The 16,887-nt window shown below is 48.1% G+C and overlaps 1 protein-coding gene across 2 annotated transcripts in view; it reads right to left on the reverse strand.

The window, feature by feature from the left end:
- Nucleotides 1-16,887, reverse strand: part of NOC2L (NOC2 like nucleolar associated transcriptional repressor) — an 82,142-nt gene that overhangs the window by 18,104 nt on the left and 47,151 nt on the right. For both annotated transcript variants that reach the window (XM_033156274.1, XM_033156275.1), the window contains exons 12-15: nt 11,309-11,420; nt 5,600-5,713; nt 4,166-4,267; nt 943-1,086 (exon numbers count right to left, since the gene is read on the reverse strand). In XM_033156274.1, coding sequence (XP_033012165.1) covers nt 943-1,086; nt 4,166-4,267; nt 5,600-5,713; nt 11,309-11,420 — 472 coding nt within the window. The remainder of the gene's footprint in view (nt 1-942; nt 1,087-4,165; nt 4,268-5,599; nt 5,714-11,308; nt 11,421-16,887) is intronic.

Consider the following 16,887-nt stretch of genomic DNA (forward strand, 5'->3'; position numbering starts at 1 on the left):
CCCACCCCCCAAGTCTAGCACAGCTGTAAGCCTAAAGGCCAACCGTCTCAAAACCTTGTCAGCAGATGGATGCTGTGTAAAAAGGTTTGTGTGTCAGCCCAAGTCAAACAGATTCCCCCCCCCCACATCCTCGCTCAGAAACTGATCATCAGAGATAAATGGCCTCTGAACAAGAAAGCCCAGAAGCATTGGAATGAAGGCACCTCAAGTGTAGAACTCTTCTCCCCACAGAGATGCACCTAGCAACTTTGCCGAACAACTTCCACTGTGTGCCAAAGAAACACCTTTTTACCCCAGCCAAGGTATTTTGTTTTGTGGGAACCACCTCTTTTTGCTAAATTTACACTGTTCTGTTGTTAAACGGTTTCTTGCATTTTATACATACAAAGTACTTCTGGAGGATCACACAGCCCGCCCCCAATCCCTGAACCAGGCCATCACTTGCCTTTACTGCCCCTCCCTACCTCCGTCACAGTTCTGCCACCTTCTAATGCAGGGGTGGGGAGCCTGTAAACCCCACCCCCCAGATTTTGCTGGACTCCCATCACTTGACCACTGAACCATGCTGGCTGTGGGCTGACACAAGCCCAACAAGATCTGGAAGGCCACACAAGCTCTCCCCCCCACACACACACTCTACAGGGCCTGTGGTTATGATCAGCCACAGAGGTCTCTAAATAATTTTATCATAAAGGCCAGAGATCATAAGGGATTTCCACCGCGGCCTTAAAAAATATTAGTGGGCGTCATGAAATGAGAGCTCTGGGTTGTTGTTGTTGTTCTCGTGGGCTGAGCTCTTTTTCAAGTCAACTCAAGCGAGAGTCGGCATCCACGCCCAGCCCTTCTCTTCCTTCCTGCCTTTGCGTGAGGCTCCGCCAAGTGGCAGTCAGAGCCCCTCTCCTGAGATGCTGAGCCAGAGAGGGAGAGAAAACAGAGACTCACCACAGCCTCCCGGTTAGCGACGCCAAAGGTGGCTTTCTGCCGCTTGCCGGTGATGTAGGCAGAGTTTTCCTGCAGCTTCTCCAAGAGCTGACGGATCGTCTTGCAGTAGTTGGCAACTTTGCACTCCTTCAGGAACGACTTCAGCTGCAGGAAAGGAAAGAGACATTCCACGAACCGATCCCATAAAATTCCCCAACTCTGCTCCTTACAACTTTATATTTTGCAGTACGGCACAGCTGCCAAAAGAGCAAGAAAGCATGGAACGCAGGATCCAGGATCCCACAGGAAGTTGCCTTGTACAGAGTCAAGCCACTGCTCCGCCTGGCTCAATACAGTCTACACTGACTGGCAGCTGCTCTCTAGGGTTTCAAACAGGGAGTCTGCCAAGGATTGAACCAGGGACCTTCTGCAGGCTTTACCACTGAGTCACAGCCCTTCCCTGAATTGCCCCACTAGTCACTGGAATTTGGGGCTCAGAAATCCCTGTCCCCATCGCCTGAGCTGCACTTCCAGACAAAGCATGGTGTGCCCAGAGTCACCCCAAGATCATGGAATTCACTTGTGAGTGGGGACAGCAGCACAACATCAGCACATCATGCTACAGAAGGGAAGAAGAACCTAATATAGTGCTATGTTCCTTATAAACATGTTATTTGGAGTTAAGGGTACAGGGTTAGAGAGATCCAACTTTTTGGACCACAATCCACCAGGGCTGTTCTTCTGCACAAGCTCTATTGAAAGGATCAGGAGCTGTGCAAGAGAAGTTTCCTTGCTATCTTATATGCCTTGTAGTCATAGTCCCCCTAGTTTTTAAAATATATATATATATATAATGGGAAGCTTAAAACAAAACAAAAAAAGTTGATTTAGTCCAGCATCCTGTTGGCCAACCAGATGCCTCAATGGGAAGCCCACAAACAGCACCTGAGCACATCAACTCTGCCTCCCTGCAATTCCCATTGTTGCATTTATACCCCACCTTCTCCCCCCCCCCATGGAGCTCAAGGCGGCTTATAACAGCTCTCCCGCTCATTTAATCCCCACAACAACCCTGTGAGGTAGGTACGGCTGAGAAGTAGTGTCTGTCCCAAGGTCACTCCACCATGAGCTTCATGGTCGAGTGGGGAATCGAACCCTTATCTCTAAGGCCCATGGTCCAACACTGTAACGCAGAGCTTTCAAACAGTGTGTCACAACACATTAATGTGTCGGCTGCAGTGCGTAGGTGTGTCAGGCAAACGCTCCCCGCTCTCCTCCTGCGGCTGGAAAGGGGTTAGTTTAACTTCCAGTTTGCTAGTAAAACTCAATTAGTGTGTCACGAAATGATGCATGTCTAAAAAGTGTGTCGCCAACATGAAACGTTTGGAAAGCTCTGCTCTAACCACTGCACCACCACTGTTGGAGAATGCACCCTGCCTCCAAAAGTGGAGGTAGCTATCATAGCTAGGAACTGCTGATCACCTTTTCCTCTGTGAGTTTTTATAACCCTCTTTTAAAGCTACCCAAGTTAAGTGACCAGGACAGGGGCGTCTGGAACTGACCGCAGCTGCCAAGCACTGGACACAGACCCAGAACTTTGCTACACGCAAAGCCAGCTCCCCCCCCCAATTCTTTCCTTAAAACATTCCTTCTCCTTGCTTCCTTCCTTCCCACTTCCTCTCTCTCGCTGTCTCTCACAGTCTTTTCCCCCAGGGCATACGGATGGGGATGAAGCTTGAAGCCTGCGTGTTTGTGCTAATTGCAAGCATCCCCCCTGGTTGCTCCAAACAGCCAGCCAGCTCAGATTATCCTCAGAGATTGAAGGAGGACAGGCAGCTGTTCCTTCCCTACGAACAACCTTCTGGGGCAAACAAGACCACCCCAGGGTCCCAGGGCAAAGGGTCCAGGGGTTAAAAACCAAACGTTCCCTCTCCTCCGCCCACTACACCCTGATTCCCTAGCAAAAATAAGGTTGTAAAAGTCTCCTCTGGAGATCCTTCCAGGCTACAGCCGCGTTTCATGAATGAGGCAGGCCAGGATGGGAGCCCAGCCCCACGCCCAGAGGAAGGGGGTGCAGGGGGTGGAATTCCAGGAAAAGCAAAGCCCTGCAGAGGCGTCTTTAGGAGAGTGGAAAGGAAAGGCGTTCCCCCAACGGCACTGCTGCAGACAGGGCTCCCACCCAAGCAGAATGGGAAGCAGTGAGGACATTTTTAAAAACACGTCACTTTCAGAAAGGGCCGTAGCTCAGTGGTAGAGCATCTGCTTTGCAGGCAGAAAGTCCCAAGGTAGGGCTGGGAATGTCCCCTGCTTGAAACCCTGTCAGTCAAAGTAGGCAATACTGAACTGGATGGCTGCTATTTAGAAGTGGACACTTGGGGAGAAAATGCAACTTTTTTCTTTTTTAGTATAAATTTCCACATGGAATTTGCATGTTTTGAAAAACTTCAAATTAAATTATTTACTTTGTTGGCGACAAGCCTAAATCCTCCTCAGAGCAGTCCCACTAAAATTAATGAACCAGATTCAGTCATGGCTATAGATTTCAATGGGCCTACTCTGAGTAGGACTGGGGCACAATCCTTATTTATTCAGTTGTGGTTTTATAAACGGTTAACAACCAAACTTTCCTCAGTGCACAATAAAATGAAATAAGCTAAGATATAAAAGATCGACAAACTCGGCAAATTAAAGGCAATGGGTTGCATCCAATGCTTGTCCTACTCAGTGTAGCTCAATTAAAGTTAATGGGTCTACTCTGAGTAAGACTTAATTGGGTCGCACCCCAATAAAACCACTTCTACAATTATTCTTCTGTGGGAAGGGATGTGGAACAGTGGCAGAGCACATGCTTTGCGTGCAGAAGGTCTCGGGTCCAGGCACAGCAGGGACTATCCCATCTGAATCCATGGGAGAACTGCTCCCCGTCAGTGCAGACCACACTAAGTGAACTAGACCAATGGTTTGACTCAATATAAGGCTGCTTCCTATGTTCCTAGTGCAGAATTTGGGACGGATGGGCGAACACATACAAAAGTGATGCAGACCAGAAATAGGGCACGTTCACTTGCCACTAATAACCACACAACTTCTTGGATGAGCAAAACTTCTGTAGGTTGTCAAGTCTCTGCACTATCATAAACAGGGAACAAGCTCAGTCAGGATCCCCATTACAGAGGGACAGCGCTGACCCCAGAGAAAGAGGTGCCTTTTCACCCAAGGCTAGTTTTTTGACACCTGGACGAACCTGGAGAATAGTTGGGAGGGCGAGCTCTGGAAAACCGATTGTATAGGCCTGGCCATGAAGATACTCCAGAGTCAGGTCGTATAGCTGGTCAATGAGGCCATCCTGTGTGTGAAAAAGCAGGAGAGGGGGGGAGTTGTTAGAAAGAGAGAGAGAAAGCAAGTGCTTGTATTCTGCTTTCCTTCCACCACTGAACTCGAGGCAAAGTATATGGCTTCTCCACCCAGGTGATCTCCCAGGCAGGCACCGAGAGGAAGGGAATCTGCTTTGCATGCAGAAAAACCCAGCTTCAAGCCCTAGCATCTCCTGGTGTGGCCGGGCATCTCCCCTGTCTGAAATCCTAGAGCAGTGTTTTTCAACCACTGTTCCGCGGCACACTAGTGTGCTGCGAGATGTTGCCTGGTGTGCCGTGGGAAAATTACTTTATATATAGTCAATATAGGCACATAGTTAATTTTTTTAACATTTTCTAATGGTGGTGTGCCTCGTGATTTTTTTCATGAAACAAGTGTGCCTTTGCCCCAAAAAGGTTGAAAAACACTGTCCTAGAGAAATGTTGCCAGTCAGCGTAGATAGGACAAAGGCAGCTTTCTGTGCACTTATTTCAAGGAGCGCTGAATTCAGAACCATGAGGACTGGGAACTTAATGCTCATTTTAAAAGGAGGATCATAGTTCAGTTGCAAAGCACCACTTTGAGCTTCAATCTGAAGCATCACCAGTTACCAATGATCAATCAGGTAATGGAGAGCCGCATCCGATGAGGGAAGACTGGGGCAGCTGCTGTGGTGCTAAACTACAGCTCCCATCATGCCTGTTCATTGGCTGTGCTGGTTGGGGCTGAAGGGCCAACAACACTGGGATGGGGCATCAGATGGGTGAGCCCTCCCAAGACCCTATGCCCAGTTCAGCTCTTTTATAACAAAGGACACCTGCACCTATCATACAGCTGGCCAAATCACAAGAGTCCAGACGTTACATATTTAATGACTCATATTAATTACTTCTGGTGATGCTTAATTAGACTTGGTTTCATAATTAATTAGGTGATGCAGACGGGCTTATGGTTAAGTCATATTCACTGCCCGCAGGGTGTCCCCACAATTCTAATTCTATACTACTCAAACTAAAAAATTTACTAGAGAACTGCAGCTCAGTAGTACAGCATCTGCTTCGCATGCAGAAGGTCTCAGGTTCAATCCTTGGCACCTCCAGGCAGGGCTGGGGAAGAATCATCACCCCCCCCCCAAAAAAAAATCCTTCTGCTTCTAGTTATTTGAACATTTATTTGAAGGGCAGAGTATAAATAACCACGCAAGCAAATATGGAAGATTAGGATTTCATAATTTTGGCATTTCAAAAGCTGCTATTCCAAAAAGCCAGAGGCTGGAACACACCATCTCTGCCCAGCGACCTTGCCCCCAAAGCCCGCCCCTTACCCGGAAAGCCTTCTCCTGAAGATTGGCATTGGAGAGCTTCAAGATAACAGAGAAGTTGATGGGTTTTGAACTCATGCGTCCCGGTTTCTTGTTGAAGTCTACCTGCTGGAAAACCTATGAGATAAAAAGACACAAACTAGTATTTACCATTTGCTCTGGAAGCAATTTGGTGTCATGCTATTTTATAATCGTTCTGATGGCACAATGATTTCTACTTGTCAGGTAGAACAATTCTCCTCTCCCACCCCCACCCCCTTTGCTGTCCTGGGACTCCCCTGAACCTCCAGAGGGGATTTGGGAGATATGTGGGGGAGGGGAGTGCCAGGGGTGTATGAGAAAGCCCCACTGCATTAGCAAGAATCTTCCCCTAGCAAACCGGGGAACCCACCATTCAAAGCTGTTGGTGTAGACGCCATTTTACAGAGTGTCAAAGTTCCTTTGGGTGCAATTTTCGCCCCTCACCCAACTTCCTGAAAGTTACCCTGCCACCACCTAGGGGTGACCCAGAAGCTGCATTCACACATCACAGGAAGCCAAGAACTCCGGCTCTAGGGCAAGTGAGTAAACATTGAAGTTTAGTGCAATGCCTGAACCTGGCTCGCTAGCCAGACTTAAGGCAAGGTTTTGCTTCTGGGTTATACTTCCAGGATCGTTAAAGAGAAAAAGCAAAGAATCACACTGCATGAGCAGAATGACCAAAAAAGCCGAAGCTTTCGGCTACGAGATGATGCGGGGTCAATGCTCTGTAATTTTCACTGACTTTCTCAACAACCCTGTGAGGCTGGGAAGTGACAGAGAAAACCGGTGCGCTTCTCCCAAAGCCACCCCAGTGAGGTCTACTGTAGAGAAAAGAGAACCCCTTGCACTCCAGCCAGGATCTGAAGAAATACTTTAGATGCGATGAAAGGCTTGCTGTGGTTACAGCACCATCTCTAGGAAGGGCTGGGGAATGTCCCTTGCCTGAAACCCCCTGCAGAATTGTTGGCAATCAGTGCAATGAACCCTGTGATAGATGGGCCAGGGGTCTGACTCTGTATAAGGCGGCTTTCCTATATTATTCCCTTCCCCTAAACCCCGCCATTTCAAACAAATGAATCAAACCCCAAACAACACAGACAGTGCTGTATCATAAACTCCTTTTCAAGCCTCCCTTAAATTTCAGAAGCAGTTTGATACCTAGCACTGTGTGTGTGTGTGAACAAACAGCAGCCCAAAGCTGCCCCCATGCCCCGCCAGAGCTCTATAAGCTAAACTGCAGACGGTATAAAATAGAAAATTCTTTCCAGTAGCACCTTAGAGACCAACTGAGTTTGTTCTTGGTATGAGCTTTCGTGTGCATGCACACTTCTTCAGATACCTAAGGTGCTACTGGAAAGAATTTTCTAAGGTGCTACTGGAAAGAATTTTCTATTTTGTTTCGACTATGGCAGACCAACACGGCTACCCACCTGTAACTGTGGATGGTATGCAGACGTTGGGTCTTCCTTTGCTGTGAAACACCTGGTGGAACAATATTCCACCTCCCCTCCATCTTCCAGAATAACTATTCATTCCCTTTTCCATGTCCTGGGCCTCTTTCTCTCCCACCCCCCACCCTTGGGAGTCTAAGCAATGTGGACACCACACATCCATCAGCAACACAACATTTAAAGAGTCAGCTGAGTGCATTTGTGTCTCTCTTGTGACTCTCTGAGCTTATCAATTAACCTTCCTTATTCCTACATTCCCCCCCACACACACCCACCCAAGGAGTGGGGTGGGGAAAAGAGATGGTTTTTAGATTGTCAGAGCAGCCTTGCCCCCTATGGGGAGGTGGGAGGAGCAAGGGAGTTAGAAGGGAGAGAGACATAGGGGAAAGTTTTCCCACCTTAATTTACCCAAACTTCCCTTCCTGTATTAAGTGTCTGAATGAGGGCTACTGCTAGTAGAGCAAACTTCTTGGCAGTCTGTGTGAACTGATTATTTAAGTATGCATTGTTATTGTTTTACACTATATTTGTGTACACACAGAGTTTTTATCATTTAAAAAAATGCAATCATTTTTTTCAGTTTTAAAATATTTCTGTTTCACATATACTTTTATTTTATAGCAAATTGCTCCAGGAAGCAATCCCTAAATGGAAATAAATAAATAAAATCAGTTTTCCAAGTGCCGCCAAAGAATAAGGAATGCCCTCCAGCATCCTCTTAAACATAAGCAGAGCTGGATAATGAAATAATAGCAATCATTAGCTGTAAAGCAGAGCCAAATCTCAATCTCCTTTCAAGTAGGACTGAATCCCAGCAAGGACCCACCTTGTTTTGTTTCTTCTGATTGTAAGTCATTCTAAACAGTTTTTAATACTGCAATTTAAAGTCATCAATCCCTGCTGGGACCTTAGAGTGAAAGTCAGGGGGTAAATAACTGACAGCAGTAGCTTTGAGCAGAGTCCTATCCTAGTAATAGCAATAATAATAATAATAAACTTTTAAGTAGAGCCAAATTCTACGATTCTACGAAATCCTCTGAATAAAAAGTAGGACCCCTTCCCTGGGCCTTGCCCCCTACCCTATACACTGAGACCCTTCCGGAGGCCAACCCAACCTCTCCTGAAACATGTCTCACCCCTCAAGAGAGGGAAAGCGAAGGGAGAAGCCGCCAGTTGGGGGGGGGTGCGGGGCAGGTGCTCTTTGCGCCAGAGCAGCCAAGGCAGCTGTCAAGGCCCATCACTGACACGACTCTTATCTCCGGTGGCAGGAGCCAGGGGAATTCCAGCACCTGGAGGGGCGGCATGAGACGCGCAGGCTGTCAGCGGCGGGTGGTGACAAGGGCACGGGGGAAAGCAGAAAGTGGGGGGGGGGCTGGCACGGTTAGAGAAAAGAGGAGCCGCAGAAGGCCCCTTTTCCTGCTGTTACTTTAGGATGAGAGCAGCAGGGAAGGAAAAGTAATTACATCCTTTGTCACGCAAAGCACACGCCAGGATTCCGGAGAAATTCATTTGAACGGTGGAAATAAGGCGACCTCAGAAGATGGGGCTGGATCTTAGGAACATACCAGGCCTGTCTAAATAAAGAAGAATGGTGTCACACACTCCCCGCCCCCTGGACAACGTTAAGTCCTTGCATGGAGAAAACTAGCACTTCAGGGTTCTGCAGTAGCGATCTCTTTGGCGTGCCATTTTCGACACATAGCAAGTTTTGTTTCTGAAAGGGAGGAGGGAATCAAATACATGAACACAGTAACATAGGAAGCTCCCTTATACTGAGTCAGAAAATGGGTCTACCTGGCTCAGTACTGTCTGCGCTGACTGGCAGCCACTCTCCAGTGTTTTAGGCCAAGGCCTCTTGCAGCCCTACTTGGGATTCAGCCTGGAATCATCATTTGCAAGTAGAGCATATGCTCTGAACTCAGGACCTCACCTGCGACACAAGTGGTGGGAAAGTGTGTGTGGGGGGGGGTGCTGGCTCAGATTCAGTGGCCTGGTGCCCCCCCAAACTGCAAATCTTAGACAAGAACAGCCAGCTCACAGGCTGCTGTGGGCACAACAGCTCAGAGGCCTAAACTACCTCCCATTGCTGTTGTCAGGACAGCATGACCCTACTCAGAGTGGACCCACTGAAATTAATGGACGTGACTAATCCTGGTCCACTGATTTCAATAGGTCTGCTTCTGAACAAAACTAAGCTGTGTGTGTGTGTGTGTGTCTCTATATCTATCTATCTATCTATCTAATCACAAAAATACTGGAACCAGAAGATTTAAAGGAAGTTCCGCATTTTGAGAAGCTTATTCCCACACAAACAAGGGGCTGCTTGTCTCTGGCGAAGAGTCATGAACCAAGATCTTCCCAACGCAGGCGTTCAGTCCGTGTGCGCCGTCCCCACCCGCCGTGGGCGAGCTGCCTGTTGCATGAGCCCAGCGCCATCGGATGTGGTCGCTGGCGGAAGCCAGGAGGAAAAGCACGCTGAGACCACGGGGGTGGCTGGGCTGATATATGTGGCTTGCCACGAGGGAGGAGGCGTCGCCGCTGGGACCCTGTTATCTACCGGAGGTTGAGGGCTGGGAGCTCAGCAGCACAAGCAGGGAGCGAGAAAGAGGAAGGAAACAGATGCATGGAGGGGAACAGCCAAGAAGCCGCAAGGGGTCCGGGAGAGAGAGAGAGAAAGAAAGAAAGACGGAGAGGAAGAGTGCGGGGGGGGGCCTTCGCTGGCCGCTGCAGGCGGAAAGGATGTGGTTAACAAACGGACGTTTGCAACGACATAAAAAAATAACCACAGGAGGGTTCTCGCTTCCCAGCAAACCACGGTGGCTTGGCTAATTCCCAGGCAACAGCCTCTCCCCAAACCACCACCCCTCCCCGCCCCAAACTTCGCACCGTCTGCCATTTCTCCTTTTCCTTCCCACCCTCCCCTTTCAAAGAGCACAAACAGCCAGACGCTGGGGGAATAGCAAAGCAGGACGGTGTGTGGAAGGGGCTCTCGCACTCCCCATAAAGAATGCAAGCAACAGCTCCTGCACAAAGGTTGCTGCATAGAAGAAAGGGCTTCTTCACACTGAGCTAAGCTGTGCGATTTGCTCCCAAGTCCACATTCGCAACCCATGTTTAAAGCACTATGATACCACTTTCAACAGTTGTGGCTTTTTCCCACCCCCCAAATAATTCTGGGAACTGTAGCTTGTTAAGGGTGCACAAAGTTGTTGGAAGCTTCTCTACTCCACCCCCCCCTTAGATCTCTGTGCATTTTAGCAACCAATTCACAGGGAATTCTGGGAACTATAGTTCTGTGGGGGGAATTTAATGTTCTACACCTCCCATAGTTCTTTGGGGGAAGCACTGGCTGCTTAAAATGGTATCACAGCACTTTTTATGTATGGTGCAAATATGGCCCCACAAGATACAGTTCTCAAGGGACAGCTTGCAGCTCAAATTTGGGGAAGGGGGCAGATTCCAAAGGGATGCGCAAAATTTGTCCCAAATGTGGGGAGCAGCATAGCAGCAGCCTTCAGCACAACCCCTTGGGTCCGGTTACCAAGTCCAACTAACTGAAATAACTGCAAAGCAAAACTTAAAAGAGGGAGCCATTCTGAATCCGCATTTCAGCTAAACCTTTATCAGGCCAACAACATTTCAAAACAGTGTGCAAGCTTTGGAGTCCTCTAGAACTCTTCACCGTCAGGCCAGATGGCTGCTGCTTTGGTACCAAGCCAAGTTTAAGGTTTTGCTGTTATCGTAGAAAACCCTAAACAATACTGTTCCATAAATTTAAAGCTTGTATCGTACCACTTTGAACAGTCACAGCCTTCTCCCAAAGGATTCTGGGGACTGCGATTTGTTAGAGAGTGCTGAGAGTTGCTAGGAGACCCCCTATTCCCCTGACAGAGCTTCAATTCCCTGAGTGGTTTTATCAGTCAATCCCTCTCCCCCCATGGAACTGCAACTCTGTCCCAACAACTCTCAGCACCTTTAAAAGATTACAATTCCCAGGATCCTTTGGGGGAAGGTTTAAAGTGGTGCGATGCCGATTTAAGTGGATATTGCAGACGGAGCCCAACTTGGGAGCAGTTCGTCCAAAAGACCAGCCTGCGCACTGAAATCCACGGATGGCGCTGTCTTGGTAGCAGAGCCACTGGTGGTCCACCTTGTGCCCACCTGGAAGAGGTCCTGAAAACACAGGAATCTGCCTTATATTTATTATTGTGCCATGCAAGCTGATGAAAAGAGCACTCACCTCCAAGATAAAGGGTAAGACAGGAATGAATGTCCGAGTGCTCTCCGACAGCAGGGTCAGGGCCCGGGCACAGTGCATGCGCAGGGGGTAGAAGCGAGCTGTGGGCACCAGCCTTTCAGGGAGAGAAAGAGGAGAGAGGAGAATGGTCATCAGCTACAGAATCAAAACTCTCGATCCCGCTATAGAGGTTTCGGCCACGAGAGCCAAACCTGAGAACTGATTTGTTAGCAGAACAGCTGCACATGTATTTCAACAGGCCTTCTAACGCACACTTTGCCCACCAGCAGCAGCAGGACAAGGCAAAGGAACAGCAACAATGGATGAACATAAGCAAAATGCAGTTTTGCATTTACTTCAGTTTGATTTGAGCCAGGGATGAACACTAAGGAGTTAAAAGCATGGGTTGAAAGCCCACGAGGCAGAAACTAAGCTAGTAAGGGCTCAGCCATTGGTTTTTATTTCTTTACGACAAGGGTGGGTAGAGAGCCTTTAGCTCTCCAGAAGTTGCCGGGACTCCCAGATCCCATCAACCCCAGGCAACGTGGGCAACAGTCAGGGATGATGGGAGATGGGGTCCAACAGCATTACGAGGGCCAGAAGTACCCCACACCTGGACTAGAGGCTTCTGGGAGTGGGAAGCACTGTTCAGAAAGGAGGCTCCCTGTTATGTCTCTGCACGAGTTTCTGCCCTGGATTTTATTAAACTGGAAGCGCAGCATTTCCTTTTTATTATTAAGACATCTATATACAGCAGTTACATATATAAAAACAGCTGAAATGACTGCATATATAAAAGTAGTGCTTAAAAAACAATTATAAATATAAAAACTGATTAAAACAACACCAGCCTATAAAGTAAAATCCATGCAAATCCAAAGCAGATTTCAATAAAGATTTTAGAAGATGGGTCGAAATACAAATGTCCCTAGCAGGCATCAGAAAAGGCAACAGAGAAGGTGCCTCCTTATAGTCTCTCTGCACGAGTGGCTGATCTGAATACTTGTCAAAAGAGGGATGGGGGAACCTGTGGCTCTCCAAGCATTACTGGACTTCAACTCCCATCAATCCCAACTAGCATGGCCAGTGGCCAGGGATGATGGGAACTGGGAGCCTAACAACATCTGGAATGGCAAGAGCTTCCCCATTCCTGGCACGATCAGGGACAGAGTTCAAGGGTCACTATGCCAGAACAACTGCTCCGCTTAAAGAAACATAAGAGATCTACAGGAACTCACACCTTTCTTCCTGCTTCTACACCCTCTGCAAGACCTTCCCACTTTTCAAAGTCATTCCCTGATCACAGCTCTTGTTCTGAGAAGCAAATCACATCACACTGCTCCCCACTCCCACCCTCACAAAACGGCAACGGTGACTGCTGAGATTGTAAAAACCAATGAGGGTGAGAAACTGCATCAGCCGCACCGTATAAATCACACACCACCCCTTCACCCTCACCCCTACCCACCCACCCGCCAAATAGTGAAATAATTATCACTGGATCCATTATGGAAATAAATCTACTTTCCCGCCCCCCCGAGACCTGGCAACCAGCGAAAGCGATGACGAAAACCTTCTACAGGAATTAATTGATTGGGGGATAAACCTGTTAAAAGGTATAGATTTACTGTAAACCAAGGCCATTAATTTCAGAGAGCGAGGCAAGGCGACAGCCGGCTTAAAAACTTCCCAGCGGCAAGGGACAGGCCTGGAATGAAGTATGTGCCAGGAGAGTTTGTCGCCGGACCAGCTGACCGGTGAGCTGCGAGACAGGAAAAGGCTGGAGCACAAGATATGTGGTTGCCTGAGGAACACAGAAGCTGCCTTCTATCAACTTGGACAACTAGCTCAGTATTGTCCACACTGACTGGCAGCTGCTCTCCAGGGTTTCCAGCCTGGAATCTTTTGTAGCCCAATCTAGAGATGAAGGGGATTGAACCTGGAACCTTCAACTTGCAAGGCAGATGCTCTCCCACTGAGCTACAGTCCTTCTTTTAATACATGGGAAGCTGTCTTCTACTCAAACCATTGATCCGCCTAGCCCACTGTTTCCCAAACTTGGGTCTCCAGCTGTTGTTGGACTACAATTCCCACCATCCCTAGCTAGAAGACCAGTGGTCAGGGATGATGGGAATTGTAATCCAAAAGCAGCTGGACAGGTAGGTTTGGGAAACACTGGGTTAGCCTACTGTTACTCACAGAGCCAGTATGGCATAGTGGTTAAGAGTGTTGGACTAGGACCTGGGAGACCAGGGTTCAAATCCCCGCTCAGTCCTGAAGCTCACTGGCTGGCCTTGGGCCAGTCACGATCTCTCAGCCAAACCTATCTCACAGGGTAGTTGTGAGCGAGAGGACCTGTACGTCACTTTCGAGCTCTTTGAGAAAAAGGTGGGCTATAAATGCAAACAAACAAACAAATAAATTTCCAGGTAGGGGTGGCAATGGCTGCTGTCTAAAACACCAGAGAGCCTGTCCATGTCCACAACACTAGACTAGCTTCTTGTGTTCCTGGTTGGCACCTGCCGAGCAATGATACACCTCCTATATACACAGAACCCACAAAGCGTAAATGTTTATCCGCTGCCAGCCAGTGTAGGCAACACTAAGCTCCCTACATTACTCTCAGCCAAGAAAATTACGAAGAGGAGCAGTAGCTGCAGTTATATTTGTGAGGCAAAAGCTTATTAAAACATTTGGAATTCTGTGAAGACAGTAGGGGTGTACAACTGTGTACCTGTGGATGCAAAACAGTTGAACTGCACACTCATGCAGTAAGTCACACGCAATGTTCAACCAGTGTCTTTTCTGTGTACATTTGAGACCCAGTGCTGCATAGTGTTTAGGGTGCTGGAATAGGACTAGGGAAATCTGGGTTCCAATCCCCACTCATCATCATAATTTTTTACAGTCAAAGACCAGCTCAAAACAATCCCCACTCAGCCACTAAGATCAGTTGGTGGCTTTGGGCCAGTCGCTGCCCCTCAGCCTAAATCTACCTCACAGGGTTGTTGTGAGGGGGGGGGGAGGTGTATGCCACCTTGAGCACTTTGCAGAAAATATTAACAGTGGCAGCACCTGAGCTAGGCAAGTGTGCCCACTTCCACACAAATGCCTGTATATGTAGCGACAGCTTGTACCTGTGTTCAGGGTAATGTGTGAACAAGCCTAGCATCATGTCTGAATGTGGTTGAGGTGTGGTAGGTGACGACGACAAATGAACTACGTTCAAACCGCCTGCCCAGTGGGCATCTTTGGACAAAGTACTTTTGGCAAGAGGCACCTCAGAAATAACAGAAATAATTCAATTTTAAAAGGGGGGAAAAGATGGCATTACAACAGAACATTTGAAGAGAAAAGAAGAAGGGTGGTTCTGGGCATATGTGATTAACCTGGAGAGACAACGCCCCCCCCCACCTATATATTCTTCTCAGTCCTAACTACACACACACACACACACACACACACACACACACACACGGCAAAGCATTGCTTTTTCAATGCGACGACAGCCAAAATCCATTCTGGCAGCCACACACAGCACTCTTGAACCCCCAGGCCCACATTCGGGCCCCACAACTCTTCCCTCAAATCTCTGTCAAGCCGCAGGAAAACGAAGGCCGACAAGCCCCCCCACTCCCACCATGCGCCACAGAGCGGGGGGCCTTCGGAGGCAGCGGGCGAAAGGAGTCAATTCCAGCTTCTGTCGGCAACCCCTGTGCTGCCTAGTTATCTTGTTTAAGCACATTTAAAATTCTGCCCTGGTTCCTGCCTGAAGCAAGAGAACTCCCGCGGACGGCATTAGCTTCCACTCTCGTTTCTTCCGCAGCTCCGTTTATCGAGGGCGAAGCGCCACCTTCTGGGCAAAAAAAGTAACCAGCACGGTGCGCTTCTCAACCACCCAATGTTTAAAATTAAAACAAGCCAGAAGCGTTCCTTCTAAAATCTGTTGCCATTTTCTTTTCTTTTCCACCCCTCTCCTCACATTTAAAGCCAACCACTTGTGAAAAGTCACTGTGGTGTAGAGGGGGGTAGGGATTGAAAGGCATTAAGAAATCAATCTTTATCAAAAACAGTGGTACTTCGGAAGTCGAACGGAATCTGTTCCGGACGTCCGTTCGACTTCCAAAATGTTTGGAAACTAAGGAAGTTCCTGCAGCCAATCAAAAGCCACGTCAGGTATTAGGGTTCCAAAGAACGTTCGCAAACCATTACACTCACTTCCGGGTTTGCAGCGTTCGGGAGCCAAAACGTTCGAGCCACAAGGCGTTTGTCAACCAAGGTACAACTGTGTTTTGTTTTTTTGCATGGTCGATGGCCAAGACTGATGGGAGGTGCAGTTCAGCGACATCTGTAGGGCGAAAGGTTACCCTCACGTGTGACAGGTGATGAACCAAATTTCCAGAACTGCATTGGAAGGCTGTTTTCAGCTGAAAACTCGTGTGCTTTTTAGTATTTTGCAGGAGCTATATCTGAAAACTATTCGATTTCTTAGTGCCATTTTGAGGCTCCGCAGATGGCTGTAGCTCCAGCACTCTGTATTTTCCAGGTAGGGCTGGGAGAGAACCCTGCTTGAATCCCTGGAGAGCTGCTGCCTTCAATGTAAACAATACCAAGATAGATGGACCAATGTATACTGAGATGGGCTCAATATAAGGCAGCTTCCTCCGTTCGTACGTCTTAAGGGAAAAGCTTGATGAGTCAAAGCTTTGGTCCACCTAAATCAGTACTGTCTACACTGACTGGCAGTGGCTCTCCCCGGGGATTCAGACAGGGTTCTCTCCCAATTCAACCTAGAGATGCCAGAGACAGAAGCTGGAGTCTTCTGCATGCAAGACAAATGCTCTAACTGGCTGGGGTACAGCCCTTTTAAACATTCATAAGAGACCAGATTGATTTTTTTAAAAAAGTATGTACAAATGCAAACAATCGATCTGCACGATTTACTCTAGATGCAGAATATGGATGGAACAAGGACCTCTTCATGCTCCATCCATATTCTGCATCTAGAATAAACGGCATACCCGATTTCTAACGTTTGTGCGAACTTTTAAAAATTCAAGCTGGTCTCTCTAGATACAAACACCCTCCATTTTCAAAGCTTTTCGGGCCTGTTTAAAAAAAAAAAGCTTTTGCACACCACCCCAAGAGCCGTCCTCTTATGTGACTGTCACCAGCAAAATTCCGCTCCTCTCCTCCCAGGGACCTGCTGAGCTCACCTTTCGGGGAGGCCTCAGAGGCAGCTGATTTATCTGCTTAGACAGGTGGAAAACTGCCTCAGCTCGTCCGCAGGACAATTAAAAGCCCCGCTTAAGTGACGGAAAGACGTCTCGGGGGGTGAGGGAAAGAGAGAGATTGAAGGGGGAGAGAGGCGAGCTCTGGAAATCGTTTAAACCTGTTTATCTTCATCAACACTCTGAGGAGCCTGGAAACGCAAGCAGCGTAGGTTTTTTTTTAAAAAACCAACCATGCAATCTGGACACGGCATTAACAGGATTTCTGGAGATTGCTGGAGTTTTAGAAAATTTACTGCACACCCATTAGCCTCCAAGTGTGGTCCCAAAGCACGGAATCAGCTGGTGTGG

The sequence above is a fragment of the Lacerta agilis genome, chromosome 8, assembly GCF_009819535.1.
Source record: "Lacerta agilis isolate rLacAgi1 chromosome 8, rLacAgi1.pri, whole genome shotgun sequence".
Lineage (NCBI taxonomy): Eukaryota > Metazoa > Chordata > Lepidosauria > Squamata > Lacertidae > Lacerta > Lacerta agilis.